This window comes from Fundulus heteroclitus, chromosome 12 (genome assembly GCF_011125445.2).
Source record: "Fundulus heteroclitus isolate FHET01 chromosome 12, MU-UCD_Fhet_4.1, whole genome shotgun sequence".
In the NCBI taxonomy this organism is placed as follows: Eukaryota; Metazoa; Chordata; class Actinopteri; order Cyprinodontiformes; family Fundulidae; genus Fundulus; species Fundulus heteroclitus.
Genome location: NC_046372.1, coordinates 21,044,261 through 21,070,456, shown reverse-complemented (window position 1 = coordinate 21,070,456; position 26,196 = coordinate 21,044,261). Strand labels below are relative to the sequence as shown.

General features: G+C 39.1%; 2 protein-coding genes across 3 annotated transcripts; both read left to right on the top strand.

The window, feature by feature from the left end:
- Positions 1 to 7,275: 7,275 nt before the first annotated feature.
- On the top strand, positions 7,276 to 12,447 carry LOC118565103 (GTPase IMAP family member 4-like). 2 transcript variants are annotated; one of them, XM_036144777.1, is made up of 2 exons: positions 7,276 to 7,333; positions 10,516 to 12,447. In XM_036144777.1, exons 1-2 carry the CDS (start codon positions 7,318 to 7,320, stop codon positions 11,868 to 11,870), a joined length of 1,371 nt encoding a protein of 456 aa, XP_036000670.1. In that variant the 5' UTR covers positions 7,276 to 7,317; the 3' UTR covers positions 11,871 to 12,447. The 2 variants fall into 2 exon arrangements, with proteins under 2 accessions (XP_036000670.1, XP_036000672.1); XM_036144779.1 differs by lacking the exon at positions 7,276 to 7,333 and adding an exon at positions 9,095 to 9,192.
- A 3,327-nt stretch (positions 12,448 to 15,774) lies between these two features.
- Positions 15,775 to 19,663, top strand: LOC105922586 (phospholipase A and acyltransferase 3-like). The gene is made up of 6 exons (XM_036144797.1): positions 15,775 to 15,786; positions 16,014 to 16,062; positions 17,483 to 17,514; positions 18,212 to 18,323; positions 18,399 to 18,658; positions 19,426 to 19,663. The coding sequence occupies exons 2-6, from the start codon at positions 16,044 to 16,046 to the stop codon at positions 19,522 to 19,524; spliced, it is 522 nt and encodes a 173-aa protein (XP_036000690.1). The 5' UTR covers positions 15,775 to 15,786; positions 16,014 to 16,043; the 3' UTR covers positions 19,525 to 19,663.
- The last annotated feature ends 6,533 nt before the right edge of the window (positions 19,664 to 26,196 follow it).

Genomic DNA, 26,196 nt, shown 5'->3' with positions numbered 1-26,196 from the left:
AATGTTTACACAATGTGTAAATAAATTTGTAAATTCAATTCAATTCAATTCAATTTTATTTATATAGCGCCAAATCATGAAACATGTCATCTCAAGGCACTTCACAAAGTCAAGTTCAATCATATTATACAGATTGGGTCAGATTATACAGATTGGTCAAAAATGTCCTATATAAGGAAACCAGTTGATTGCATCAAAGTCCCGACAAGCAGCATTCACTCCTGGGGAACCGTAGAGCCACAGGAAGAGTCATCTGCATTGTACATGGCTTTGCTGCAATCCCTCATAAAATAAATACCTATTTTCATGCCGATATATTTTTTTGCCTCTTTAACAAAGATAGACATGGTATTAGGCATATACATATAAATTAATAAAAATTATACATTTCAATAAAGTCATAAGTTTTATTGTTCGTTTTTTCACTCTCTCTCACACACACATCTAATTCTGAGCTTTCACACCAACAACAATATTTTTGCTTGCTGTTTATATCCATATTCATACAGTTTAAGCCTGGAAAAAGGTTTTAAATTTCCAGGTCATTCCAGTCTTACATTTTGCTTGCAACTGGGCAGGAGCTTAATACCCTGAAAGAGACTGTTTAGCAACTGTTTAATAAATCCAGGTCCTTTGTTTGGCAACGTAATTCAGCCTTAGTTTGTCAAATACAGAGAAAACAAATTAATAAGCATTAAAGTACGGTTTATGGGTTGGGTTTCTGCAATGTTATCAGCGTGTTAACAACTCATCTTCAGTTCATAATCTGCTAAAAACATTAGGGAACGGTGTGTGTGTGTTCTGATGCGCAAGTAATGGCGACAAAAAAAGCAAAGTTAACACGTTAAAACTGACAGCCCTAATTTATATACATTTTTGAAAATCCATATTATTACAGAGGGTGGGAGGAATATGTATCCCCCCAGGGATAAACCATGAATGACCAGAGGGGGGGACGTCACAAACAGAGGGGGGGTAAATCCCCCCCCAGCGAATCGCACCCAATATATATATATATATATATATATATATATATATATATATATATATATATATATATATATATATATATATAGCATACTCTCAAAAAAATGAAGGAAACACTTGGAGCTACATTGTGTTGTTTAAGTGTTTTATTTTTTTGAGCAGTACATACATACGCTAAAATAACACATCCTAGATCTGAATGAATTAAATTGTTTACATAGTTAAATGTGATAACAGCAAAATCACAAATTGTCCTTGGAAATCAAATTCATTAACCCATGGAGGTCTGGATTTGAAGTCACACTCAAAGTTAAAATGGAAAAACAAACTACAGGATCCCACTTTGATATTATGTCCTTAAAATAAGTCGAAATGAGGCTCAGTAGTGTGTTTGGCCTCCACCTGCCTGTATGACATCCCTGCAACTCCTGATGAGGTGGAGGATGATCTCCTGAGGGATCTCCTCCCAGACCTGGAATAACACATCCACCACTTCCTGGACAGTCTGTGGTACAATGTAGCACTGGTGGATGGAGAGAGACATGACATCCCAGATGTGCTCAGTGGGATTCAGGTCTGGGGAACGGGGGGCCGGTCCATAGCCTCAATGCCTTCGTCTGGCAGGAACTGCTGACACACTCCAGCCACATGAGGTCTACCATGTCCTGCATTAAGAGGAACCCATCTCTGCACCTAATGGCAGTCAGACTACCTTTGGTGAGCACATGGAGGGGCTGTGTGGCTCCAAAGAAATCCCCCCCCCCACACCATCACTGACCCACTGCCTAACCAGTCCTGCAGGAGGATGTTGCAGGCAGCAGGACGTTCTCCACGGCGTCTCCAGACTCTGTCACGTCTGTCTCATGTGCTCAGGGAGAACCTGCTTTAATCTGTGAAGAGCTCAGGGCACCGGTGGAGAATCTGCCAGTAGTGTTGGTGTTCTCTGGCAAATGCTAAACGTCCTGCATGGTGTTGGGCTGTAAGCATAAACCCCACCTGTGGACATCAGCTCTCATACCCCCCTCATGGAGTCGTTTTTGATCGTCTGAGCAGACAAATGCGCATTTATGACCGCTGGAGGTCATTCTGCAGAGCTCTGGTAGCACTCCTCCTGTTACTGCTTACTATAAGGTGGAGGTAGCGGTCCTGCTGCAGGGTTATTGCCCTCCTACGGCCTCCTCCACATCTCCTGATGTATTGGCCTGTCTCCTGGTAGCGCCTCCATGCTCTGGACACTACGCAGACAGACACAGAAAACCTTCTTCCCAGTTTGCATTGATGTAACATCCTGGATGAGCTGCACTACCTGAGCCAACTGTGTGAGTTGTAGACTCTGTCTCATGCTACCACTAGAGTGAAAGCACTGCCAGCATTCAAAAGTGACCAAAACATCAACCAGAAAGCAGAGAAACTGAGAAGTGGTCTGTGCTCACCACCTGCAGAACCATTCCAAAAAAGTAAAAAAAAAAAAAACAAGACAACTGGACTTTTTAACAACATTTAAACTTTTTTGGAATGTCCATGACCTGGATGACTGAGAATCTTCACCACCACCTGCAGAATCACTCCTTTATTGGGGGAAGGGGGGATATTCTAACTGCCTCTAGCTTCCACCTGTTGTGTATTCCATTTGAAATTGATTGTCAATCATTGTTGCTTCTTAAGTGGACAGTTTTATTTCACAGAGGTGTGATTGACTTGGAGTTACATTGTGTTGTTTAAGTGATCCCTTTGTTTTTTTTAAAAGTAGTGTGTATAAATCTTTAGTGTATCCTCAATGCTTTTCAGACAAACAGGGCAGATTTCTGCAAGAAACTAGAGCACCTTTATTAAACTGCCTTGTGATTGGATGTAGTCTAATCTGTATGACATGAATATTCTGACTCCATCTAAAGACAGTTTGTGGTCCTGTAGTCCCTCAGCAGATGCAGCCACCAGCCCTACCTGCTTTTACGGAAACTAAGGATCCAGAGCCAAGTGGAGGAGTTAAAGCCATTGTGTCAAGGATGCAAGGTAAGAATTCTGGATTAGGTGAATATTGTGATTATGTCATGAATTGTGCCTGTCTGCCTTCTGCCACACCCATCTGCTCCACTGCAATCAGTTTTATGGCATGCACATGCTTCCTGTGCTACTTTGGTTATAAAGCACCAATTCACAACACATGTGACGAGTGAATTTCTCCATTGTGAGATCAATAAAGGCTATCTTATCTTATCTTATGTCATCTTAAGGCACTTTAAACAGTCAATTTTATCAAATCATCCAGACGATTGGTTAAAAGGTTTTCAATCTAAAGAAACCCAGTAGATTGCATCAAGTCATGGACTACCAGGCTTCTGATCTCTGGACCACAACCTTGTTTCTTTGGCCAAATCAACAAGCTTTTCTTATTTTCCCATCATCTGCTGCCAGGATTCTTGCGTTGACAACCCTTCTCCAATGTCTGGTTGTATTTTGGGTACTCAGTTTTTTTCCAGACAAATAAAGTATATTATTATTTTATGGTGAAAACTTTGACTGTTAAAAAACATTAGAAACTGATACCTTATCATAAATAAAGCCCCGGTTTGAGAGTGAAAGGCACATAGTTGGCATCCTGTGGTTTATGAAGGAAGAAATTGCAGAGCAGTGGAGTGATCAGGTTTTAATAAGAAATATGAACAGAATTAACAATGTTGGTCCACAGACCAGGCAGCAAAATGCGGCATGGAGGACATAAAGTCCAAAGCAGAAGTCAGCAAAGTTTAAGAAATTGTGCCTTTATGCTGTGGGAAAGTGTTGTCATTAACAAGAACTACATGTGTGACAATCAGGGGATCAGGGGATATGTCGGTGCTTCTGAAATAGTGGGACACACACCCTGGGGGGTGTTGTACAGAAAATACAGACCTTCTAAATCATTCTAAATATGACAACAGAAAGATTATTAATAGTTCTTAATATTATATATTTAAAAAAAAAAGTGTGGTGATGTTGAAACCTACTAGTTGCTATATGTTATAAATGAACACATATATATATATATATATATATATATATATATATATATATATATATATATATATATATATATATATATATATATATATATATGTTATACATTTTAAAAAGGGTCCTGGGTAATCTTCAGAATGACAGCTATATCTTACATTTGTGGGATGGGGGGCTGAATTGTTTTTCTTTCTTCAACGGGCCTCAGAAAACGTTTGAGAATCAGTGGGATATGTGGAGCAGCTGAGAAGGAAGGGTAAGCAGGGAGTCTGTAGCTGAATTCAAACTGACAACCACAATGGATGTGTGTTAGATCTGTTCCTGCATCCAGACAGTTCATCTCAATCAAACACTGAGATGAACAGTAATCATGCTAAAATTAACAAGGAAAACAAAAGAAAAGATAACCAGACCTAAACACAAACTAAAAAAATCAAAACCCAAATACATCAGGATCGTGATAAAATTTAGTTAAATACCCAACAAGCCATTTATACCTAAATGATACATGATGACCCGTCCACTTTCTGGTGCTGGTCAGTTAGTTTATTGTTTTGCTATTTCTTATTCTGGTACTTGAAATATCAGGAACCCATTGCCTGCCTCTGAGGATATGAATAAATCCCTCTGCTGTGGTTTAGAAGACTGGTTATTAAACATTACAGGATCACCTGGAGCACACTGGGGAAAACTGTAATGAGAGAATATGCTAAAATACTAAATTACAATAAAAAAACATGATAAATTGTTATAAAGAAGCTGAAGATCAAACCAGGTTTTTTATTCATTTCTGGCTTTTCTTTCAGTGCAGGAAGCATCTTTTCTTAATGACCGTCCTGCCTCTGGAAGATCACTTTGGTGTTGTGTGAATGAATCAGTTGACCTCTTTCAATGTGTTGGATGTTGCCTTTAATTGAGCATTACGGTTCATAACTGAGTATAGACGTCTTATCACTGTAGTTTATATTCTTGGGTGAATTGTCCACCTACAGTAGCGCCACCTAAAGCCCTTCTGTGTTCTTGCAGCCCGTCAGCAGCAGCAGCCACCAGTCCAGGTTTATTTCCAGCAGAACAAGAAACCAGAACCATTCAGCAGCAGGAAACCCTTGATGTCAATGTGGGATGGTAAGATGTTTTGGTTTTTTGTTGAAGAGTGTCTGAAGATAAGAGGATGATAGAGGGAGATAAAGCTTTCTAAAGATATCAGTTTGGTCCAAAGTTCCAACAGATGTGTCACTGTGGAAGCTACAGTTCTGATATCTAACAACAGGATTCACCCAGCTTCCTTTACCTTTTACTCCCTGATATTATGCCTAAATTTTTTTAAATAATGTTATATGGTAAACAGCTGAGAGTGAGTATCATAAAAATTATCCATCCATCCATCCATCTTCTTCCGCTTATCCGGGGTCGGGTCGCGGGGGTAGCAGCTTCAGTAGGGAGGCCCAGACGTCCCTCTCCTCGGCCACTTGGGCCACCTCCTCAGGGGGAATCCCAAGGTGTTCCCAGCAGAGAGACATAGTCCCTCCAGCGTGTCCTGGGTCTTCCCCTGGGCCTCCTCCCGGTGGGACGTGCCCGGAACACCTCACCAGGGAGGCGTCCAGGAGGCATCCTGACCAGATGCCCGAGCCACCTCAACTGGCTCCTCTGGACGTGGAGGAGCAGCAGCTCTACTCTGAGTCCTCCCCGGATGACTGAGCTCCTCACCCTATCTCTAAGGGAGAGCCCAGACACACTACGGAGAAAACTCATTTCAGCCGCTTGTATCCAGGATCTCGTTCTTTCGGTCACGACCCAAAGCTCGTGACCATAGATGAGGGTAGGAACGTAGATCGACCGGTAAATCGAGAGCTTCGCCTTTTGGCTCAGCTCTCTCTTCACCACAACGGATCGGTACAGCGCCCGCTTCACAGCAGACGCTGCACCAATCCGCCTGTCGATCTCCCGCTCCATCTTCCCCTCATTCGTGAACAAGACTCCAAGATACTTAAAGTCCTCCATAACTAAAATTAAGCTTTATATATATATATATATATATATATATATATATATTTACTTAAATTAGTGTGATGTACTACGAAGCCCCTAGAGCAGGCATGTCCAAAGTGCGGTCCGGGGGCCATTCTGATTCTGGGTGCCGCCCCCAACTGTATTTCAAGAAAGATTTGGTCCCCCAGCAAGGAAGGATATTAGTTTTTAATTAGGGCAACATTATTGCAGAAACATTTAAAAACCTACAATTGAAAATGTTAAGTATAACACAAAGTATTCATCTATTAATAAACACACATTTTATATTCTCTTTAATTTCATATGTCCAATGATATTTAATCACTGAAATTTACTCTTTGGTGCATTAAGCTCTGCTTTGAATTTAATTATTAAAATAGGCTTGTTGCAGAAAATGTTTTCAAAGAACAACCGACCCAAATACAGTTCCTATATTACTAGACCAAAAGAGTTAAGTTTATTAATGTTAAATAGTCAAATTAAATTATTCAAAATAATTTCCGGACTGGATGAATGCTACAAATGAGCGAAACCCTTTTTTAGTTTTTTATCTACAATCATTTCCACATTCATTTCCGACAGAAAACTGATTAATTTATTTATTTAAAATTAGCATATTTTGTAGAGCAGGTAAAAAAAATTATATGATTGGTTTGTTTTAAAAAAAAATTGTAATTTTTTTGGCCCTGGAGTTCCTTTGACTTGAGAATTTTGGCCCATGTACCAAAAGGTTTTGGACACCCCTGATCTAGAGGACATGGGATTTGTGTTCTCTCACAATAACCTAGTAGACTGTTCATGCAGGATATTGACTATCAAAGTCTTTCTGCTACGATATAAGGTTTGATTTAAAATTGCAAATACCTTTAAAGAGCATCAGTGAAAATGTGTTTATACATTCTTAACTCTTTGATGCAGAAAACCGATTGGAAATCGATCCATTAAAACTTCCAAATAACTTTATTTATTAGTTAAAAAAAAAAAATAAAAAAAAAAAAAACAGGCCAAATAGTCTGAACAGGTTTTTTTCTTTCTTTACTTCTTCTAGGAACTGTGTTGGTAGAAAACTGGAGTGTGAATTGATGACCAGGATAAGTTTAAAAAATATATTTAGATGTTGACCAACAGGTTTTTTTTTTCTGACTGGAAGCAACGTTGCCTTTTATTTAGGTAAAAATGTGACTAAAACAGTAGCGCCACCTAAAGCCCTTATGTGTTCTTGCAGCCCATCAGCAGCAGCAGCAGCAGCAGCAGAAGCAGCCACCAGTCCAGGGTTCATTCCAGCAGAACAAGAAACCAGAACCAATCCGCAGGCAGAAACCCTTGATGTCAATGTGGGAAGGTAAGATTTTTGGATATTTTGTTAAAGAGTGTCTGGAGATAACAGGATGATAGAGGGAGCTAAAGCTTTCTAAATATATCAGTTTGGTCAAAAGTCCCGACAGATGTGTCGCTGTGGAAGCTACAGTTCTGAAATCTAACAGCAGGATTCACCCAGCTTCCTTTACCTTTTACTCCCTCATATTACTCCTAAAACATTTTAAATAATGTCTGCTGGTAAACAGTTGAGAAGGAGTATAATGAAAATTAAGCTTTATTAAAAAAAATAAAATAAAAAGATTTATTTAAAATAGTGTGATGTATTACGGAGCTCCCTAGGGGACATGGGACTAATTTTATTTTGCAATAAATATAGCAATAGGTTTTGCGTTCTCTCGCAATGACCTAGTAAACAGTTCATGCAGCATATTGAATACTAAAAGTCTTTCTGCTACAATAAGGTTTAATTTAAAATTGAAAACAACTTTAAAGAGCATCAGTGAAAACGTGTTTATATATTCTTAACTCTTTGGTGCAGAAAACTGAAAATCGATGTATTAACTGCGTGTTCATGTTTGTTTGTGTCAGGCTGAGATGGGACGGCACATGAAAACGGCCCTTTATTAGCCAGGCTATCAAGACAAAAAAGACACAATCAAAACTGTCAGATGATTTTATTATTTAATAATAACTGTGTACAACGTTATATTGTAGTAAAAAGACTTTCAGTATTCAACACGCTGCATGAACCGTCTACTAGGTTATTGCGCAGGAACGCAATACTTTTGCAAGGAAGCACAAAATAAAATTAAAATTCCGATGTCCTCTAGGTGGCTCCGGAGAGTAAAGGTCATGCTAACATCACTGCTCAGATTTTAACTGAGGGAACTCCTGGAGAACTCAGGGAACTGTTATACTGTCAGTTTTTTTATTATGAATGACTGGAACAGCAAACACAGAGGCAGATAGACAGTTTAAAGGCTTTATTGAGAGTGTGGAAGAAAGTAAGCAAGGAGGACAGGCAGGGCTTTAGTCCTGTGATGCAAGTATTTTGACGGCTGACTTCCAGAGAGCATGAGTGGTTTGGTCTGGTAACCTTAACTAAAGCTTAATTCTCACGACTTTTGTGCATTTACAAACATACGAGACATGATACATGTTGACCCGTCAACTTTACGGTGCTGGTCTGTTCATTGTTTTGCTGTTTCTTATTCTGGTACTTGAAATATCAGGAGCCCACTGCCTGCCTCTGAGGATATGAATGCATAGTTAAAACAAGTTATTAATTGACACAACAGTCCCCTACGAGGCTTGATGTCATTGTTCTACTTCTCATCTGCAACGTGTGAATAAATCTCTCTGCTGTGGTTTAGAAGACTGGTTATTAAACATTACAGGATCACCTGGAGCACACTGGGGAAAACCATAATGAGAGAATAAGCTAAAATACTAAATTACAATAAAAAAACATGATCAATTGTTATAAAGAAGCTGAAGATCAAACTAGGTTTTTTTTTATTCATTTCTGGCTTTTCTTTCAGTGCAGGAAGCATCTTTTCTTAATGACCGTCCTGCCTCTGGAAGATCAATGTGGTGTTGTGTGAATGAATCAGTTGACCTCTTTCAATGTGTTGGATGTTGTCTTTAATGGAGCATTACGGTTCATAACTGAGTATAGACGTCTTACCACTGTAGTTTATATTCTTGGGTGAACTGTCCACCTACAGTAGCGCCACCTAAAGCCCTTCTGTGTTCTTGCAGCCCGTCAGCAGCAGCAGCAGCAGCAGCACCAGCAGCAGCCACCAGTCGAGGTTTATTTCCAGCAGAACAAGAAACCAGAACCATTCAGCAGGCAGAAACCATTGATGTCAATGTGGGAAGGTATGATTTTTGGATTTTTTGTTAAAGAGTGTCTGGAGATAACAGGATGATAGAGGGTGATAAAGCTTTTTAAAGATATCAGTTTGGTCCAAAGTCCCAACTAGTTGTGCTGTCAGAACCAGACGTGTCGCTGTGGAAGCTACAGTTCTGATATCTAACAACAGGATTCACCCAGCTTCCTTTACCTTTTACTCCCTGATATTATGCCTAAAAATGTTTAAATAATGTTATATGGTAAACAGCTGAGAGTGAGTATAATGAAAATTATGCATCTTCTTCCACTTAACCGGGGTCGGGTCGTGGGGGTAGCAGCTTCAGTAGGGAGGCCCAGACATCCTTCTCCCCGGCTGCTTGGGCCAGCTCCTCCGGGGGAATCCCTAGGCGTTTCCAGGCCAGAAGAGAGACATAGTCCCTCCAGCGTGTCATCTGTGGAGGACTGCTCCTCCCCGTTGAGAGGAGCCAGTTGAGGTGGCTCGGGCATCTGGTTAGGATTCCTCTTGGATTCCTCCCTGGTGAGGTGTTCCGGGCACGTCCCACCGGGAGGAGTCCCAGAGGGAGACCCAGGACACGCACACATACATACATACACAAACACACATATATATATATATATATATATATATATATATATATATATATATATATATATATATATATATATATATATATATATATACATATATATATATATATATATATATACACACATGACTTGGTGATAGCATCAGATGTTACCTCTTTCAGGATCAGTTTTAGTCTCATCTGACTAGAGCACCTGCCTTCATACATCTGGAGTGTTGCCCATGTCACTTTTTTTTTGTAAACTCAAAACATGCCTGTTTTTGTCACTAAGTAATGTTTTTTCTCTATGGGGCGTACAGCTTATTGTGGTCCTAAGGACAGATCCTCCAGTCTCTGCTGTGGACCTCTGCAGCTCCTTCAGGGTGACCTTTGACCTCTGTGCTGTCTCTCTGATTAATGCCTTCTTGGCCTGGTCTAGGAGTTTTGTGCAGCTCAGTCACATAAAATAATGTTAGAAAAAAGAAATAAACAATAGGTTGGAACGTAACAAAATAGGTAAAAAGCCAGGGGTGTGAATACTTTCACAAAGCTCTGCATAACTCAACACCCAACCAAAGAAGATGAAGAAACAGAAACTGATAGCAACTGGAGAACCTGGGGAGAATCTTCTCTGTTGTGGCTTTGACTGGCTGAGTTTAGGCTAATAGAAAATAACTTTGCAGATAGAGTATAAGTTTTGTTTTGGTTGGTCTTTTATGTGTTTCTCCAAATTTTTCTAATGTCCTGCATCTTACCCCACAGGTTACCAGGAGAATCCAAACGATATCAGGATTGTTCTGATCGGGAAGACTGGCAGTGGGAAGAGCTCATCAGGAAACACCATCCTCGGAAGAAAAACATTTGAAGCCAAATTAAGCCAAAAATCTGTCACTAAGCGATGCCTAAAGGAGAAGACTGAAGTAGACGGTCGTTCTGTGTTCGTGGTTGATACACCTGGTCTCTTTGACAACAGTCTGAGTCCTGCAGAGATTCAGGAGGAGTTGGCGGGGTGTATTAACTATGTGGCTCCAGGACCACATGTCTTCCTGCTGGTGATACGGATCGGCAGATTCACATCAGAGGAGAAGGAGACCTTAGGAAATATCAAGAAGATCTTTGGGAAGAATTCCGAAACGTTTACCATCGTTCTTTTAACTGGAGGAGATTTGTTGGAGAATGATGGCCTCACCATTGATGAGTACCTTAAAAATGAAAGTGAAGATTCTTTCAAGAAGCTGATCGCTGACTGTGGAGGAAGGTACCATGTGTTTAAAAATAATAACATAGAAAACCGTGCTCAGGTGAGAGAGCTGATCAGAAAGATTGACACCGTGGTGAAAGTGAATGGAGGCAAATGCTTCACCAATGAGATGCTGCAGGAGGCAGAAGCTGCAATAAAGAAGAAAATGGAGAATATTCTAAAAGACAAGGAAGGAGAAATGAAAAAGAAGGTGGAAGAACTTGAAAGGCAACATGCAGCAGAAAAAGAGGGGATGAGAAAAGAACTTGAAAAAGAAAGAGCAGAAATACAATTACAGAGTAAATCACTGCAGGAAATGGAGGACAAAATCAGGAGAGAAACTGAGCAGAGAAAGAAAGAGCAGGAATATAGGGAGGAAGAAGAGAGACAGAGGGAAAAGGAAGAAGAAATGGAACAGCTGCAGTTGATGGATGAGCTGGTAGCTTTGGAGAAAATGATGAAATTAGGATTAACAGATAGAGTTGCTGAGCAATCATTGGAGATAAAGAGACGAGAACTGGAGGAGAAACAGAAGCTGATGGAGAAGGAACAACGAGGGTGGTGGGAAAAAAGACGCCGGGAAGAAAAACAGAGACGGCTGCAGGAGGACATGAGGATAAATAAACTTAAAGAAGAATATGAAAAGGAGAGAGAAAAATACGAAAACTCGAAAAAGATTGAGGAAAAAATTGTAAGAGAATTGCATGAAAAAGAGCTCAGAGAAATGGAGGAAAAATACCAGAAAAAAATGGAAGACATGAAAAGAAAATTCTTTGAAGAAGCCAGAAAACAAGCGGAGATGAGCGGAATCTTCAAGGCCTTCAGTCCTTTCCTACCAATTATTAAACACTTGGAAAAAACATGCAAAATCACGTAATAATCCCCAGCTATGTTACCAAATATGTTAACATCACATAATTAAAACAGTAAAGAAACAGTCATACAATCTCGTAACTCTGAAAGTTTAGCATCATGTATCTTTCTATTACACAGAATAATTCATTATTTTCCAGTAAACATCTGTGACAGAAATCTTTGTAAAGTATGATCTGGTAGTTCAGTGACAGAGCAGGTCCACCATGGAGGCAATCCACCAGCAGTCCAAGGTTCAACGTCTGACCCCAGGCTATTCCCTGCAGGTCGTCCACCTGATGACTAAATACGTCTAGAAGCAGCGCAGTAAACCCGGTGGCACTAAACCTTTTTTAAATCAAGAAAAACTGACTAAGTAAACTGAATGATGGCTTAGTTTTTCATTATTGTATGTAACTAATTTCAAAATGTTTAAAATGTATGAAATTCATTTTCTTCAAGGTGAATCCAAATGAAACTTCTTGTAGATAAAGTTTTATATTGTTGTGTTAAAAAAGCACATAAATTGACCTTAAACACACGTTACTATGAAGCTCTTATCCTTTCATTTTTTAAACTGTAAAAAATGCGAATACGTGTGACTACATATCAAATTAAACGTGTACCTCTGTTAAAGTCTTTGAGGTGTGTCTTCTTTTTCCAGAAACTTCTCAACCATAAAGGTAACTTTCTTTTTAATTCCTTTTCTTTAAGACCATGAAAAAAGAGGTCCTGTTTATCTGTAATTTATCCTTGACAACATCGCAGTGATGAAACCTGTGTGATCGCCGCGTCAGTGAAATGCGGAGATGTTTTGGTCAACCAGCGGAAACAGAACCAATAATCAGACCCCATGGAGTCTGGTCCACTTGTTTAAAGTTTGACTGTGTCTTTCACCCTAATTTAAGCTTTTTCTGATTGTTCACAGTTTAATTCTAATTGTTAGTTATGAATGCGCCACAGTTAAAGGAGTGAGTAGAGAATAGTTCGGAGATAATAATTCAGCTTCTAACAGAAGTGGTGATGTGATTCTGACAATAAATAGATTTTACCGGATATCATTTTCATTTCATGAGTTGCAATTTAATCTGCTTGACTTTAAGAAAGATATAATTTTGATACATTTGGTTACTGATAAATGGAAAATGGTATTAATGAGAGTGATTTCTGTTGAATATTGATTAAAAAGTATTCAACTGCTATAGTAAGTGATCCACAGAGGTTTATTAATTTACCACATACCGATGCAACCCGTGCATGGTGTCTGGGCTATAACTTAAAACAATAAGTTAATTTTAATTGTAAATTGAAAAAAGTTACCCTCTCAACCTATCTACTTTTAAAGGGAACAAATAATGCTTTTCAAATTCTTCCTTTTAATATTGAAATCAGTCAGCTGTCAGAACTGTAATGCTTTGGTCTGAATCCTTCGTTATTGTTGCCCCAAAGGCCCTGTTCTACCCCTGTTGTGAGGTTCAATCTAGCTTGATTCTACTAGCTTCAGAGGAGTCATATGTAAAATTCAACCAATCCAAACTCAATTTACAGGTGTGCCTGATGAAGAGGATCAATCATGAGTTATCACTGTGCAGCAGTAACACATATATTATTAGGTAATGCGTTGCAATTGTGCGTGTCCGTTGCTAAGATTGTTTTTAGTGCACAGCAATTAAAGATAAACACAAAAAATTCTCAAATCTTGTAAATGGTGCCAAAATAAATATACCAATTTGTGCCAAAAGTGAAATCACCTACATATTTATTGATTCACTAAAACCTCCATAACTTTGGTCTTACCTCAGCTGCATAATTCTTTGCACATGTAATGTCGACAGTAGACTCTAGTTTTCTGAACAATTTACAACTTATACACTGAACAATTTATAGATGGTATAATGCAAAAAACTCCTCCAAACATGCTCCGGCCCAATACCTCAGTGACGTATTCCCCAGGACCAAAGCCTCCAAGGCCCCAATGCACACTGTGAATGAATGTGGACATGGCTATGCTTTGGGCATACAAGGACTGCACGGTTCTCAAAAGCTGCCCAGTTACTTCATACTCCCGCACCCACACTCCCACAAAGTACACGGTTGTAAGCTTTCTTCAGATCCACAAAAGACATGTAGAATGGAGAAGCATACTCCTATGATCCTGTCTGTAATTCTTTGAGGGTTAAGATGTGATCCTCAAATCCTCCTGGATTTGAGGATCAGTCGGAGCCTCCTGTGCAACACTACAGTGTAAATTTTCCCAGGGTGGCTAAGAAGTGTGATCCCTCTATAATTGGAACACACCCTCCAGTCCCCTATCTTAAAAATTGGGACCACCACCCCTGCCTGACCCGCAGTTGTGTTTCCCAGTTCTCCATTGAAGAGGCATGTATATCGTGGCGCCCTGGCACTAATGGTGGTTCCTAGAGTCTCTAAAAGTAGAATGGGAGGCAGATCCTTTAGATATCAGGCTCCTCTCCTGTGGAACCAACTCCCAGTTTTGGTCCGTGAGGCAGAAACCCCGTCTACTTTTAAGACTAATCTTAAAACTTTCCTTTTTGACAAAGCTTCTAGTTAGAGTGGCTCATGTTACCCTGAGCTACCTCTATAGTTATGCTGCTATAGGCTTAGGCTGCTGGAGGACATCAGGGTCTATTTCTCTCACTCTGCTGAGTTCTCCTACTGCTCTCCAATCTGCATTGCTTGTTGTTATTTCAGCTTTTAACTGCCTCCCCAGGTCTGGCACCAAAAGGGCGACCTGTTCTCCCTAAACCGGGCGAGGAGCTCCTTTTGCAGTGGTCTGCCATTTGGTGTGATGATTTGCTGAGGTTGAATCCAATGTAAGCCAGACACGGAGCTGATGCTTGATGGTTTTATTAAAAAGATGATGGGTTATCTGGGCAGGCAAAAAACGATCCACAGAGGTACAGGACAGACATCCAGGGAAAAACAAAAAGCTGGGGCAGACTCAAAAAACAGGACAGATCAGGTCGGGCAACAGACAGGTAAAATAACAGAAATACTGAGGTTGAGTGATCTTACCAAGAACATACGGGCAGAGATCAGAGGTGACGTTCTGGCACTGGAGACTGATCAGAACGGAGTTTAAATGGAGGTGAGAACAGGTGAAAACACTGGAAGTTAATTGCAGGCAGGGTGAAAACTGAACAGGTGTGCTGAATGGTAATTAGATCAGCTCCAGTGCCAGAAACGTTACATTTGGAAGAGATTTTTAGGACTAAAAAAGTAGATTTTGCATGATATGGCCCCTTTAAAACTGCCCAATACACACAATAAATAAAAAAACATATGTATATTATATAATAATATATGCATATGACTAAACAATAGATGCTTAAAAACAGTAGATCTATATGGTATATCAGAAAGGAAAAAAATGCATGCACTGTTCTCAAAACTGAAAAAAACGAAAAATCCTTAAAACAACCATTTCTGGCAGGAGTAAAACCTTTTGTTTACTACTGCAAATGTGATGGAAACAGTAACCAACCTGACTGTATAATGCTTTTGGTATTTCTGTTAAACCGATGGGTGTGACAGTAATCTTTGCCAGAATCAAAAACAATGAAAACATGCCAGCTAACGCTTGTTTTCCATGTCACGCCCGTCCACCTCTTTCATAGAACGCAAAGAGCAAAACCACAACATTAGCTTCTGAGAAATGGAGTTCTTTTGTGGCCTGAATATGAGAGATCTGAAAAAATATACATTAAGCAAAAATTATTCTATTCATTTCACTCATTTATTCATGAAGTGCCTCAGAATATCCAAATAAGACTTGAAAATAAAATCTTAAAAAGACTATAAATAGAAAGTAACAGATTTTTCAACACACGCACAAAACAGGTTGAGTTACTTTCTTTATTTGCTATCTTTAAATCACACCTCTTCAGTCTCATCACCTCAGAGCGCGTTTAAACCAGCAGGTGAGCAGACCTTATTTCTCATCAAACAGATTTAATTTAAAGCTGGTGGATTTAGAAAAGTTAGGTTTTTTTTTTTAGCTTCAGTGAAAATCTGACTGATTTGAAACAAACTCAAAGTTACCACCATTATTTCTGTTTAATACCTTATATGAGGTGAAGTTGTCAGTATTTACAAAGCTCTCTGTGAGAATCTTTAAAAAATACTTTTCTTATGTTATTAAAACCAGACTTTTCTTCTGAGTTTGACGCCACGGATCATGGACTCTACAGAACCTGGTGAGTTTTATTCAGACTTCTGGGTTTCTTTTCTTTTTCTTATACCTAAGAAACCTTTTTTGTTCTGAAGCAGAAACCAGCACAGTGATGTTTAAACAACCGCATCTTGGTATTTTTGAACACAAAAGGCTGTGTATTCCTGTTCCAAACTGCTGCTTCTCAACATTCCTCAGTTCGGTACATAAAGAACACAGTGCACCTCCACAGTCCGTTTAATTATTTGGTACACTTCTTCATTCGCTTATTAACATGACTCATGACTCAGCCAATCACACGACAGCAGCTCAGTTCATTTAAAAGACAATTTGCTAAATTTGTTGATTTGGTGCAGAATGGGCTGACAGGTTCCAGTTTATAGAAAGGAACCAACCAAGTTCTGCAGAACATCATGTCTGATCATTCAACATGTTGAGCCTTAAAGCAGCAGAAGACCACAGGATAAAAACAACAGCAGAACATTTTCTGGTCCACTGAGTCTCACTGTCAGCTACAGTATTTAGACAGTCGAGTCAGAATTTGGTGGAAACAACATGAATTGTTTCAACAATACAGTCTTCAGCTGTTGTTGGTGTCATGAAGTGGGGCTAATATCTTTAAACTTTAGGCCTCTTACTGCTAACCAAGCAACACTTTATGACCACAGTGGACCCATCTTCTGATGGATACCTCCAGCAGGACAAAGCTGGAACTAGTTTCTCTAGTTCTCTGGACTCTCGTTAAGTCCACGGTCACCAGATCTTTGTCCAACAGAGCAGCGTTGGATCAGTTAGAATAGGAGGTACCAGCTACCAAATCTGCAGGAACTGTGTGATGAAATCATGTCAATAAGAACCAAAACGTCTCTGACACCTGCATGAGTTTGTGCCATGCAGGTAAATCAGTTCTGAAGGTAAAAATGGGCTGGAACCCAGTACTGACAAGGTGCACATAGTATTTTTGTTCTCTCTCATGATGAGTTTACATCTCAGATAACTCTGTCTGAGAAGCTTTTAAACTTTGAAATTTCAGCTGACTAAGTTTTTTAATTAGTTCATGTACTTAGCCACAATCCACAGCTTCTTCATCCAAACACCTGCAATTTTCCTTTGCAATCAGTTAATTAACTCAACACAGGTCCGTCTCACATTTCCCCAAATATATTTTAAATTTGATTTCTTTCTAAATGTTTACGTGTTGGATTTTTCTGCTATCTGCGCCTCCTTTGAGCAGCTATGAAGAACTCAAACTAACAAAATGATTTAAACCAGTTTCAACTCAGTTTTCTTAAGTTTCCAAAGCATTAAAAACAGGAGCAGTGAGTTTAACCAGAAGATCCTTTATAAGAACATAGAACAGCTTGATGTTGTTAGTTTTACTGGGTTTACCACAATGCATACTGAATTTTAACATTTTATATAAAAATATTCTGATTGTTCTACAGGAGCATCTGGAAAGGAACCGATCACCGACATGGTGAGAAGTTATTCTGTTTTTGTTTTCTCAGTTTATCACATATTTCTACTCTGTAAACCTGCAGCTTCTGGTTAAGGCAAATAGTAATAGTATAAATCTGCCACTTTAAAGGACGACCTTCAGTCTAAACAACATGTAGACGTGTTTAAATGTTTAATGAAGGATCAGACTTTAAATGGACTCGATCCCAGGATGAGTCCGACAGAAACTCATACAGTTCACTTCTTGGTCAGAATCACCTGCTGTTCTGATGGTTTTCAGGCTTTATCAGTAGGAGCAGAGACAAATCTGAAGGATTATCGGGTATCAGAGTCGATTATAACCAGAACACGAATGTGACTAAAAGGGGAGCTGGGAGGTTTCTGCCTGACATCGACATTCTATAAGATTCCTGGTTCTTTGTGGTTCTTCCAATAATGACATTTTATTCACCTCTTATTGCTGCAAGAAAGAACAGAAGGTTTTCACTGTCATGGAAACTTTTATTCTTTGAATTTAGACAAATGTCAAAACTTACATCATGCATTTGTTTTTAATTTCCTTCTAGTCTGAAGGAAAAAAGGATCAAAACTGTAAAAGCATGAAACTGTGGAGGAGCAAAACCACCAGAAAACTTAAAGATAAAAGAGGAAACAATAATGTTAGAATAAGACGGATGATTCTTTTAACTTCGTACTTTTGTTTGTTTAAATCTTAGAACGGAGACGAACCGAAGCCTGGAGATTTAATTGAGGTCTTCCGTAACGTCTATGAGCACTGGGCCGTGTACGTTGGCGACGGCTACGTTGTTCATCTTCTGGGACCAGATGGTGAGTCCACTACAAACCGACGTTACGGCACAGAACAGAAACCAGTTTGTTTAAAGGCCACATTCTTCCTTGAAGGAAGTCTGTCGTCCTCCAGCACCATCAACCTCCCCATTGGGAAAAACAACGTCCTGAAGCAGAAGCTGCTGGAGGTGGTGAGCTCTGACGAGTGGGTGATCAACAACCTCCATGACGAGGAAATGCAACCTCGGCCGGCTGAGGTCATCGTGAGGGAGGCCGACAAGCTCGTCGGTTCGAGTCGATCCTACAACGTCGTCGAATACAACTGTGAACACTTTGCGACTGAACTGCGCTACGGCAACGCTGAGTCCCAGCAGGCAGGTCAAACACGTTGGACACCAGAACGAGAGACCTGTGGAAGACAGGTTCATGTGTTAAAGATCAGGGCTTTTTCTCAGCAACTGAGATAAGATAGGCTTTATTGATCTCACATTGGAGAAATTCACATGTCACATCGGCTGAGTAATCAGTATTCATAGGAAAGACGAGTCAAGTAGGACGAGGTGCATCAAATATATACACAGTGTGTCCTCGTTATACCATGGATCACAAGGAGTAGGTAAGAAAAAGCAAAAAGAAAGAAAAAATACAAAAAGAAATAAGGCAGAGGATGTCTTCTGTACATTCACTGTGGCTTATACGCGTGTGTATTGACATATATTCGGGTGTGGTAGCAGCAGAACTAGCTTCCTAGAACAAGGAGAGAAGAGTTAGGCTGAAAACCCTCTACTGTTCTCCAACAATCCTCCTAGACCTTCATAGAACACTGAGGTCAAATTAAACTGGACTCTGCTAATTAATGACTTCTGAAAGCTATTAATGTTATTATGTTTTATTTAGGGTTACTAGAGTAAAGGAGGCTGAACACAGACGCCCACCACACTTTCCAGATTTCTTATTTCTTAAATATCTTTAAAATCTTTTCCTTCCACTTCACAACCCTGAGTTACTCTGTATTGGGCTAACAACACTAGAATAGAGGAAAATTTGTCATCATAATGCGTTTAAATGTGAAACAGCAGGGTGTAAAACATTTACACTGCAGGTATAAAACCTGGATTGATCTGTTCTTCCTGCTTTCCAGGTAGAAGACGCTCTGAAGATCGGACTTGGTGTGACTGGAGCATCATTAGCTCTGGGAGTCGTGATCCTGGCTTTGATTGTTTGGAAGACGAGGGAGTAATTGAGTAACTGATAGTGAAAGAATAGATTGTAAATGACTTAGACAAATTTTGGTTTAATTATTTATTTTTGCCCGAAAGCCAGAGCAAACATTTGACTTGATCAAATACAACTGTTATTTTGAAATCAAGTACATTAAATTTTAATCATTTCCAGTCATCTTCTTGTTTAATTATAATGACTGACACGTTCTATTTGTATTTATTATGTCTGACTTTGTGGCGTTAGTGGCCCTCAGTTGATTTTATAATACTGTGGCAGAGAAATGAGACGACATGTCATAAACTAACCGGGGCCTGGAGTCAAGTCAAGGACAGCAGCGCTGAGGACTGGCAGCCTCTCTGCCACAGGGTGCGAATGTTCTACCTCTGAGGCACACAGTGTCCCCAATCCTGCACTTCATTAATTACTATCTGCAGGAGTTGGGTGTGATTAACCTTTTTCTTTCTAAAGCTGGCAGAGGAGACACTGTCGGGCCAAACAGGCCGGCCTAAATGCCTCCTCCCTGCTATTAAACCATAGATCTACCCTTGCAATTACCTGGTCTTAATCATCACTCACTCATCCTTTGGACTTATTTTGCTCATGAAAATAATCAGAGACAGATACAGAGGACATAAATAATGTACCTAGCCCTGGTAAACTGTCTTTGTAGTTGTCATGATTTGTGGGTTGAGAGTTGGACCAAAACACAGACAGGAACTCAGGAGCAGCCTGACCAATTGAAGGATTTACTGATAACACATGACAAAATGTATAACCAGACACAAGGCCAACAGGACAGAGAACCAGGCAGCAAAATGGGGACGGGCATGGTAAGATCCAGCAAGGAACAACCAACTAATAGCTTATCCGGTTAGAGTGGTAAAAATATTAATTTCTATTTGTTGTTGCAAAATATATCCAATGAAATGTGTCATAGGTATTCAACCCATACCTCTGGGCAGCACCCAGGGAGCCTTCAGGAGCCTAGCGCTTAGACAGCAGGCCCTTGTGTGCTTGGTAGCCTGCAAGTTCCTTGGTTTGAAACCCACAGACTGCCACTCTGGGTCCCTGAGCAAGACCCTTAGCTCCAGACCCCGGGGCCCCCAATGTGTGAACCGCACCGCACATTCCACTGCATTCGTTCAGAAATATGATTATTGATTTCATTAACAGTGAGAACAATAATGTAATATCAATTTATACATTTACAATTTGCAGAAATGCTTACAAGGTCAATAATTTGGTTTATATATATATATATAACCATATATATATATGGTTTATATATATATATATATATATATATATATATATATATATATATATTTGATAATTATTGAATCATTTATTTATTTCAGTGACTCAATCACTAAGTAGATTCACATATGTAGATTAAAAGTAGAAGGATGTTTTCAAGCCTTTTCTTCTGTTAATTATGATTTTCTGCTCACAGTGACTAAAACACCTGAGGGTGAAAAATCAACATCCCAAAACAGTCTAAAGGAAACATTGACCTTCATATTTAACTAAATGAAACGATAGAATATGTCTGATGGATACCTTCAACAGAAGGAAAAGTCACCTTCTTCAGCGTCTTAATTATGTAACTTTTATGACTTGCATAAAGGCGCCCCCTAGTGGGATCGGTGAATAAAACTTAAAATTATTTGGTTTCAACCAGTAGGACACCAAGCAGCTGACGGTGAATTTGGTTCATGTTGATCTTTTTCTGGTTCAATTCGCATGCAACTTCTACTATCGTTTTCTACTTTCACTGTTTTAGGGCAATACGTTTAAATAAACAAAAGATAAACAATTTTGAACATTTAGACCCAGAACTGCAGAACATTATTGTTTAACCTGTCTGTCCTCCTTCTGCTTATTACATGCACTTTCCCCTCTTCTGATTGGTTGAGTTCTGTCAGGCTACTGTGTTTGAGTTGAAGCCAAGAGAAGGAGGAGGAGGAGGAGGAGGGGACAGGAACATCTTTTCGTTTTAGTCAAGTAATACTTGTTAATGTGTGAGTCAGTGCAGGATTTTTATCTGTGTCTATTTACAGCTGGCAGAAATGCATACATGATCAATAATTTTGCTAATTCTAAGTGTACAATTTATATACATATCTATTCAATAAAACTGATTATTATTGAAAGTAACTCCATCACTAAGTGAAACATTAGTAGACGGATGTTTTCAAGCCCTTCTGTTAATTATGATGATTTTCTGCTCACAGCGAATGAAAACACATTTAAGATTAGACTATCCCATCATACAAATGAGAAAATGTGGGCTTTTTCAAAAATGTGTTTAATACCATCTTAAATATTATTGATTAAAGATAGTTGTAACCTGACAAACAGGCTTTAGATTGCAGATTCTGAGTTATTGAAAATGACTGTAAAACACAAAACATTTTATCAAACATTTATTCTGTTGAACTTAATTGAATTGTATTGACCTGGTGACAGCAGTGCAATGAGAGCAACGTTAGCTCATCATGACAAAAGTTAAATATCATCAGCTAGGGTAAGGTCGGGGTGGGAGGGGGTTTATTAGGTATATAGTGGGTCAGGGGGGGCTCTGGTCGGATGGCCCGTACGGGTCGTGTCGGCCCCCCCTCTTTGGGGGGCCTGATCCGGGGGACGACAGGCAGTCGTATTGTTGAATTGTGGTGACCCCCCCCCCCCACACACACACACACACACACACACTTGGGGGTTGCAGATTTCCTGTGAAGGCCCCTCTCGGGCGCACTGCTTTGGGGGCCCCTTTGGGAGTCCGGGGTTACGGGTCCCCTGACTTCTGCCTCTGTGCTCGGGGAAGGTGGGCCTTCGGTTCTCCACAACCACTATCAAGCCATTTCCTTCTGGATAATTTTCACCTAAACTAGTGCACTCTCACAAACTCCCACAGGTGCTGGGTCCCAGGTATTAAATGTTCACTTATATACAGAAAGGCTATAATTTATTTATTTACTTTCTTTTACTTTCTTTTTTAGGTATCACATTACACATGTCAGCTTAAATAATAATACATATGATCAAGGTGTTACACGATTGTATCTGTTGCTTTATGTCCGTTGGTTGTGCTGTTCTTTTTGTGTCTCTTTCCAGGTGATGGAGCAGACAGAGGACGTTTTATCATTCTCTTCCTTTTATCTCTTCTTTCTTTCACCTCTTCTTTCTTTTTTTTTTTTTTCTCTTCTTGTTTTTCTTTTACTCTCCTACTTTCCCATTGTAGTGTCCATATAATTTGAAATTCTCCCTGCAGGAATCACAAGAAAGCTATTTACACGCACAAATCAAGCGGAGCATTATGGCGAAAGCTGTTTGCTCCACTTGTGAAAGTAAAATCTGTCGAGCTCTATTTGGCATTAAGACATCAATTCTTATTGCCACATTGCTAGACAGGACACTGGGGAAAAAAAAAAAAAAAAATATCATCAGCGAGGAATAAAAACAAGACAGCCAAGAGTTTATTTCTGTTGTAGTCGATATCTGACTCAATCCTCTTTAGAGTCACATTCTTTCTCCTTATTTGTTTTACTTGGTGTTATGACCCAATTCATCTAGGATGAAGTAGAGCCAACACGGAAAGGTTATGTAAAAACGTAAGGATTGATTTCTTAGTTGGCTTTAGAACAGGAGTGATGGAAACAATAAGTAGACTTTCAAAGGACAGGACATGATCTAATAACAAAAGAAACCCCGAAATGACTCAAGGCCACAAGAACTGTGTTGATGATGGAAACAGCATCAACCCTGAAACAAACCAAAAGGGTAAAAGCACAACAACAGCAACCTAGTGACACAACCAGCAAGTAACAGATCGACATATTTTGAGTGTTAGAGATAAAACCATACTCAACAAACAATGCCTGCCTGCCAGCCAGCCAGCCAGCCAGCCAGCCCTGAGGCAAGCTGCTCTAAAACGCAGCTGCCCCGTTTGTATGGGAGAGCTGCTTAAATCAGGAGGGCTCTCAGGTGAATGTCCACACAGGCATGGTTACGTAGACGCAGGGCCAGCGATTGCTATAGGCGAGCTAGGCAATTGCCTAGGGCAACAAATGGGTTGGGTGCGCCTTCTAGCGTCGCCCTTAGGCTTACTTCCCATTAATCATAGAATTAGAAAAAAAAGCGAATTAAACTGGTTATGAAGCGTACATCAGTTTGACTTAACCTTACGTATATATATATATATATATATATATATATATATATATATATATATAGCAAAATATGAACAAATAAATATACCACCGAATTTTTTTATTTTCTTTTTCACATTTAAGAGAAAATCGGAAAAGGTTCTGATCACTTTTCAAGCGCCCTCCAACCCGGAAGTCATGACGTCAGAACGGGAGCGTTCATCTCAACATGGCGGATTACGGCTCTACATGCAATCATAGACATAATATAATATATATGTCTATGCATGCGATAGCCAAAACGATAAATCTGAAAGCGAAATTTCGACTTCAACCGAGCGATTCCTACCAGGAGACCATTCTGATGTATCGGAGGAAGAATATTTGTGTCTGGAGCCTCACATGTTCGACCCAGACGTTTCAGATGAAGAGAACCCATATATATATATATATATAATATAAAATATAAAAAAATATATATATATATATATATATATATTTTGATTCTTATAGCACATATATATATATATATATATATATATATATATATTTATTTATATATATTTATATATATATATATATATATTTTTTTTTTTTTTTTTTTTTTGTATGTGTTATGAATATACGGATCAATTTGTTAATTGATCTAAACATTGTGGTCTTCGTTATTTCATAAAACCGTTATTTCATAAAACCGTGTCACATGTGAACCTTTAGGAACAGACTTTTTGGGGGAATATTAAAGAGGTAAAATGAATAATATGAGAAAAAAAAGTCCTAGGTCAATAAAGTAAAAATAAACAAACAAACAAACAAACAAACACAAAAGTGATAATGTTATGATAAAAACATCATATTATGAGAATTAAGGGGGAACATTTCCAGAATAATCACAGTTTGCAGAATTATTTCACTCCTGGAGTAGGCCAGGTTAGATTATTTTAAATATTTTTATTCTTTAGGAGAATAAATTCAGGAGAATGAAGCTGAAGGGACACGAAAATAAACTTGTAACATTACAAAAAAAAAATACTACGAATACAAAGTATATTCAGAGATTAAAGTCCCTCTGATACTGTTTAAGTGACTGAGTAACTGCAGATTTGCCACATTTAAGATGGCGGACGCTCTGACGCATCGCAGCATAGGCAGAACCCGCCCAATGACGCGTCTACTCTTATATTATGTCTATGAGACGAACAACAGCGAGTCGGACAAGGAGTGGAGATTGGACGTCGGGAGATTAGATGAATGGTAGGACACGTTTTTTTCTTTTAACCACACAGTTCAAATATTTTTTTGTATGTTGACATAATTTTCTTTTAGGCACCATAGATATTTAATGACTAAAATGCCGGTGTTGTGCGAAATTCAGTTCCCCTGTGAACCCCCCCCCCCCCCCCCTTTGTCGGGAGCGCGCATTGCAGCCGTTTTCACGGCGCTTATAATTGATTTTTCGGATTAAACAACGCATATAATCATATCAAGGTTGTAACATTAGTTTAATCGGCAGCTGTCTACAAAATTTATAAAATAAAAATAAATAAGCGAGGTCTTCTTGCGCTGTTTTGTGTTATTTTAAACACCAAGATAATCGGTCTTTTGTCACTTTTATTTAGCCGAAGTGACACGTGAATTTCTCCACTGTGAGATCAATAAAGTCTATCTTATCTTATCTTAAATAAAGAGATGAGGACAAAATGTATCATTAAAATGAATGAGCATTTATTCACAACTAAAAATGAATTTATGCCGTGGCCTAGTTAGGCCCAATGATGAGGTGCTACTTATCATAAAGAATCACTTGACAACATTTTAAAAACAGTATCTGTACATTAATATTTAGCCTACCTACATACTAGCAAAACAAAAGTCAAAAATAATTTATCAAAAATATACACTGAGTAATATTGAGGCCTAAATATTTCCTGAAATGTAAATCAATTTCCAACTTACCATAAATGCATTAATAGTGAATTTAGCAAATCAGTTATGGTGTGTAATTCATATACAAATATACAATTAATCAATCTTATTTTTTAGGTGTTCCTGTTCTCACTGCCAATAATGGATTCTGTGAGAGAGTGCATCTGTTTCCAGGAAATGGGCTTGGTTGTTGCTAAGATGGAAGAAGCCAGAGAGGAGATGGATGGAGAAATCCCTGACACAGAACATCCTGGCATGGAAGCGGTGTGTCTGCTTGGACATTGCAGGTTGCTTGGTCCCAATACAAGCAACAGCATAGGCTTATAGCCTATAGACAATTTGTGAGATGGTGTTGGGACTATTTAGGCAAAGATACCAGGGCTGTGATACCCTCGTGTGCAGTCAGCTGGATAAGGGCTCACTTCCCACCCCCAGGACATGAAGATGACTTTACCTTTAGAAGTCACCTGTTGGCAGTTTAAAAAAATACCCAAGCTGAAAGAATAAAATCTAAAACATGCATGTAAGCAAAAATGTTGTGGTTATTATGTAATATAAGCAATTACTAATAAAATTATTTCATGGTCTTTTTGAAAATCGACTGAATGAGAGAT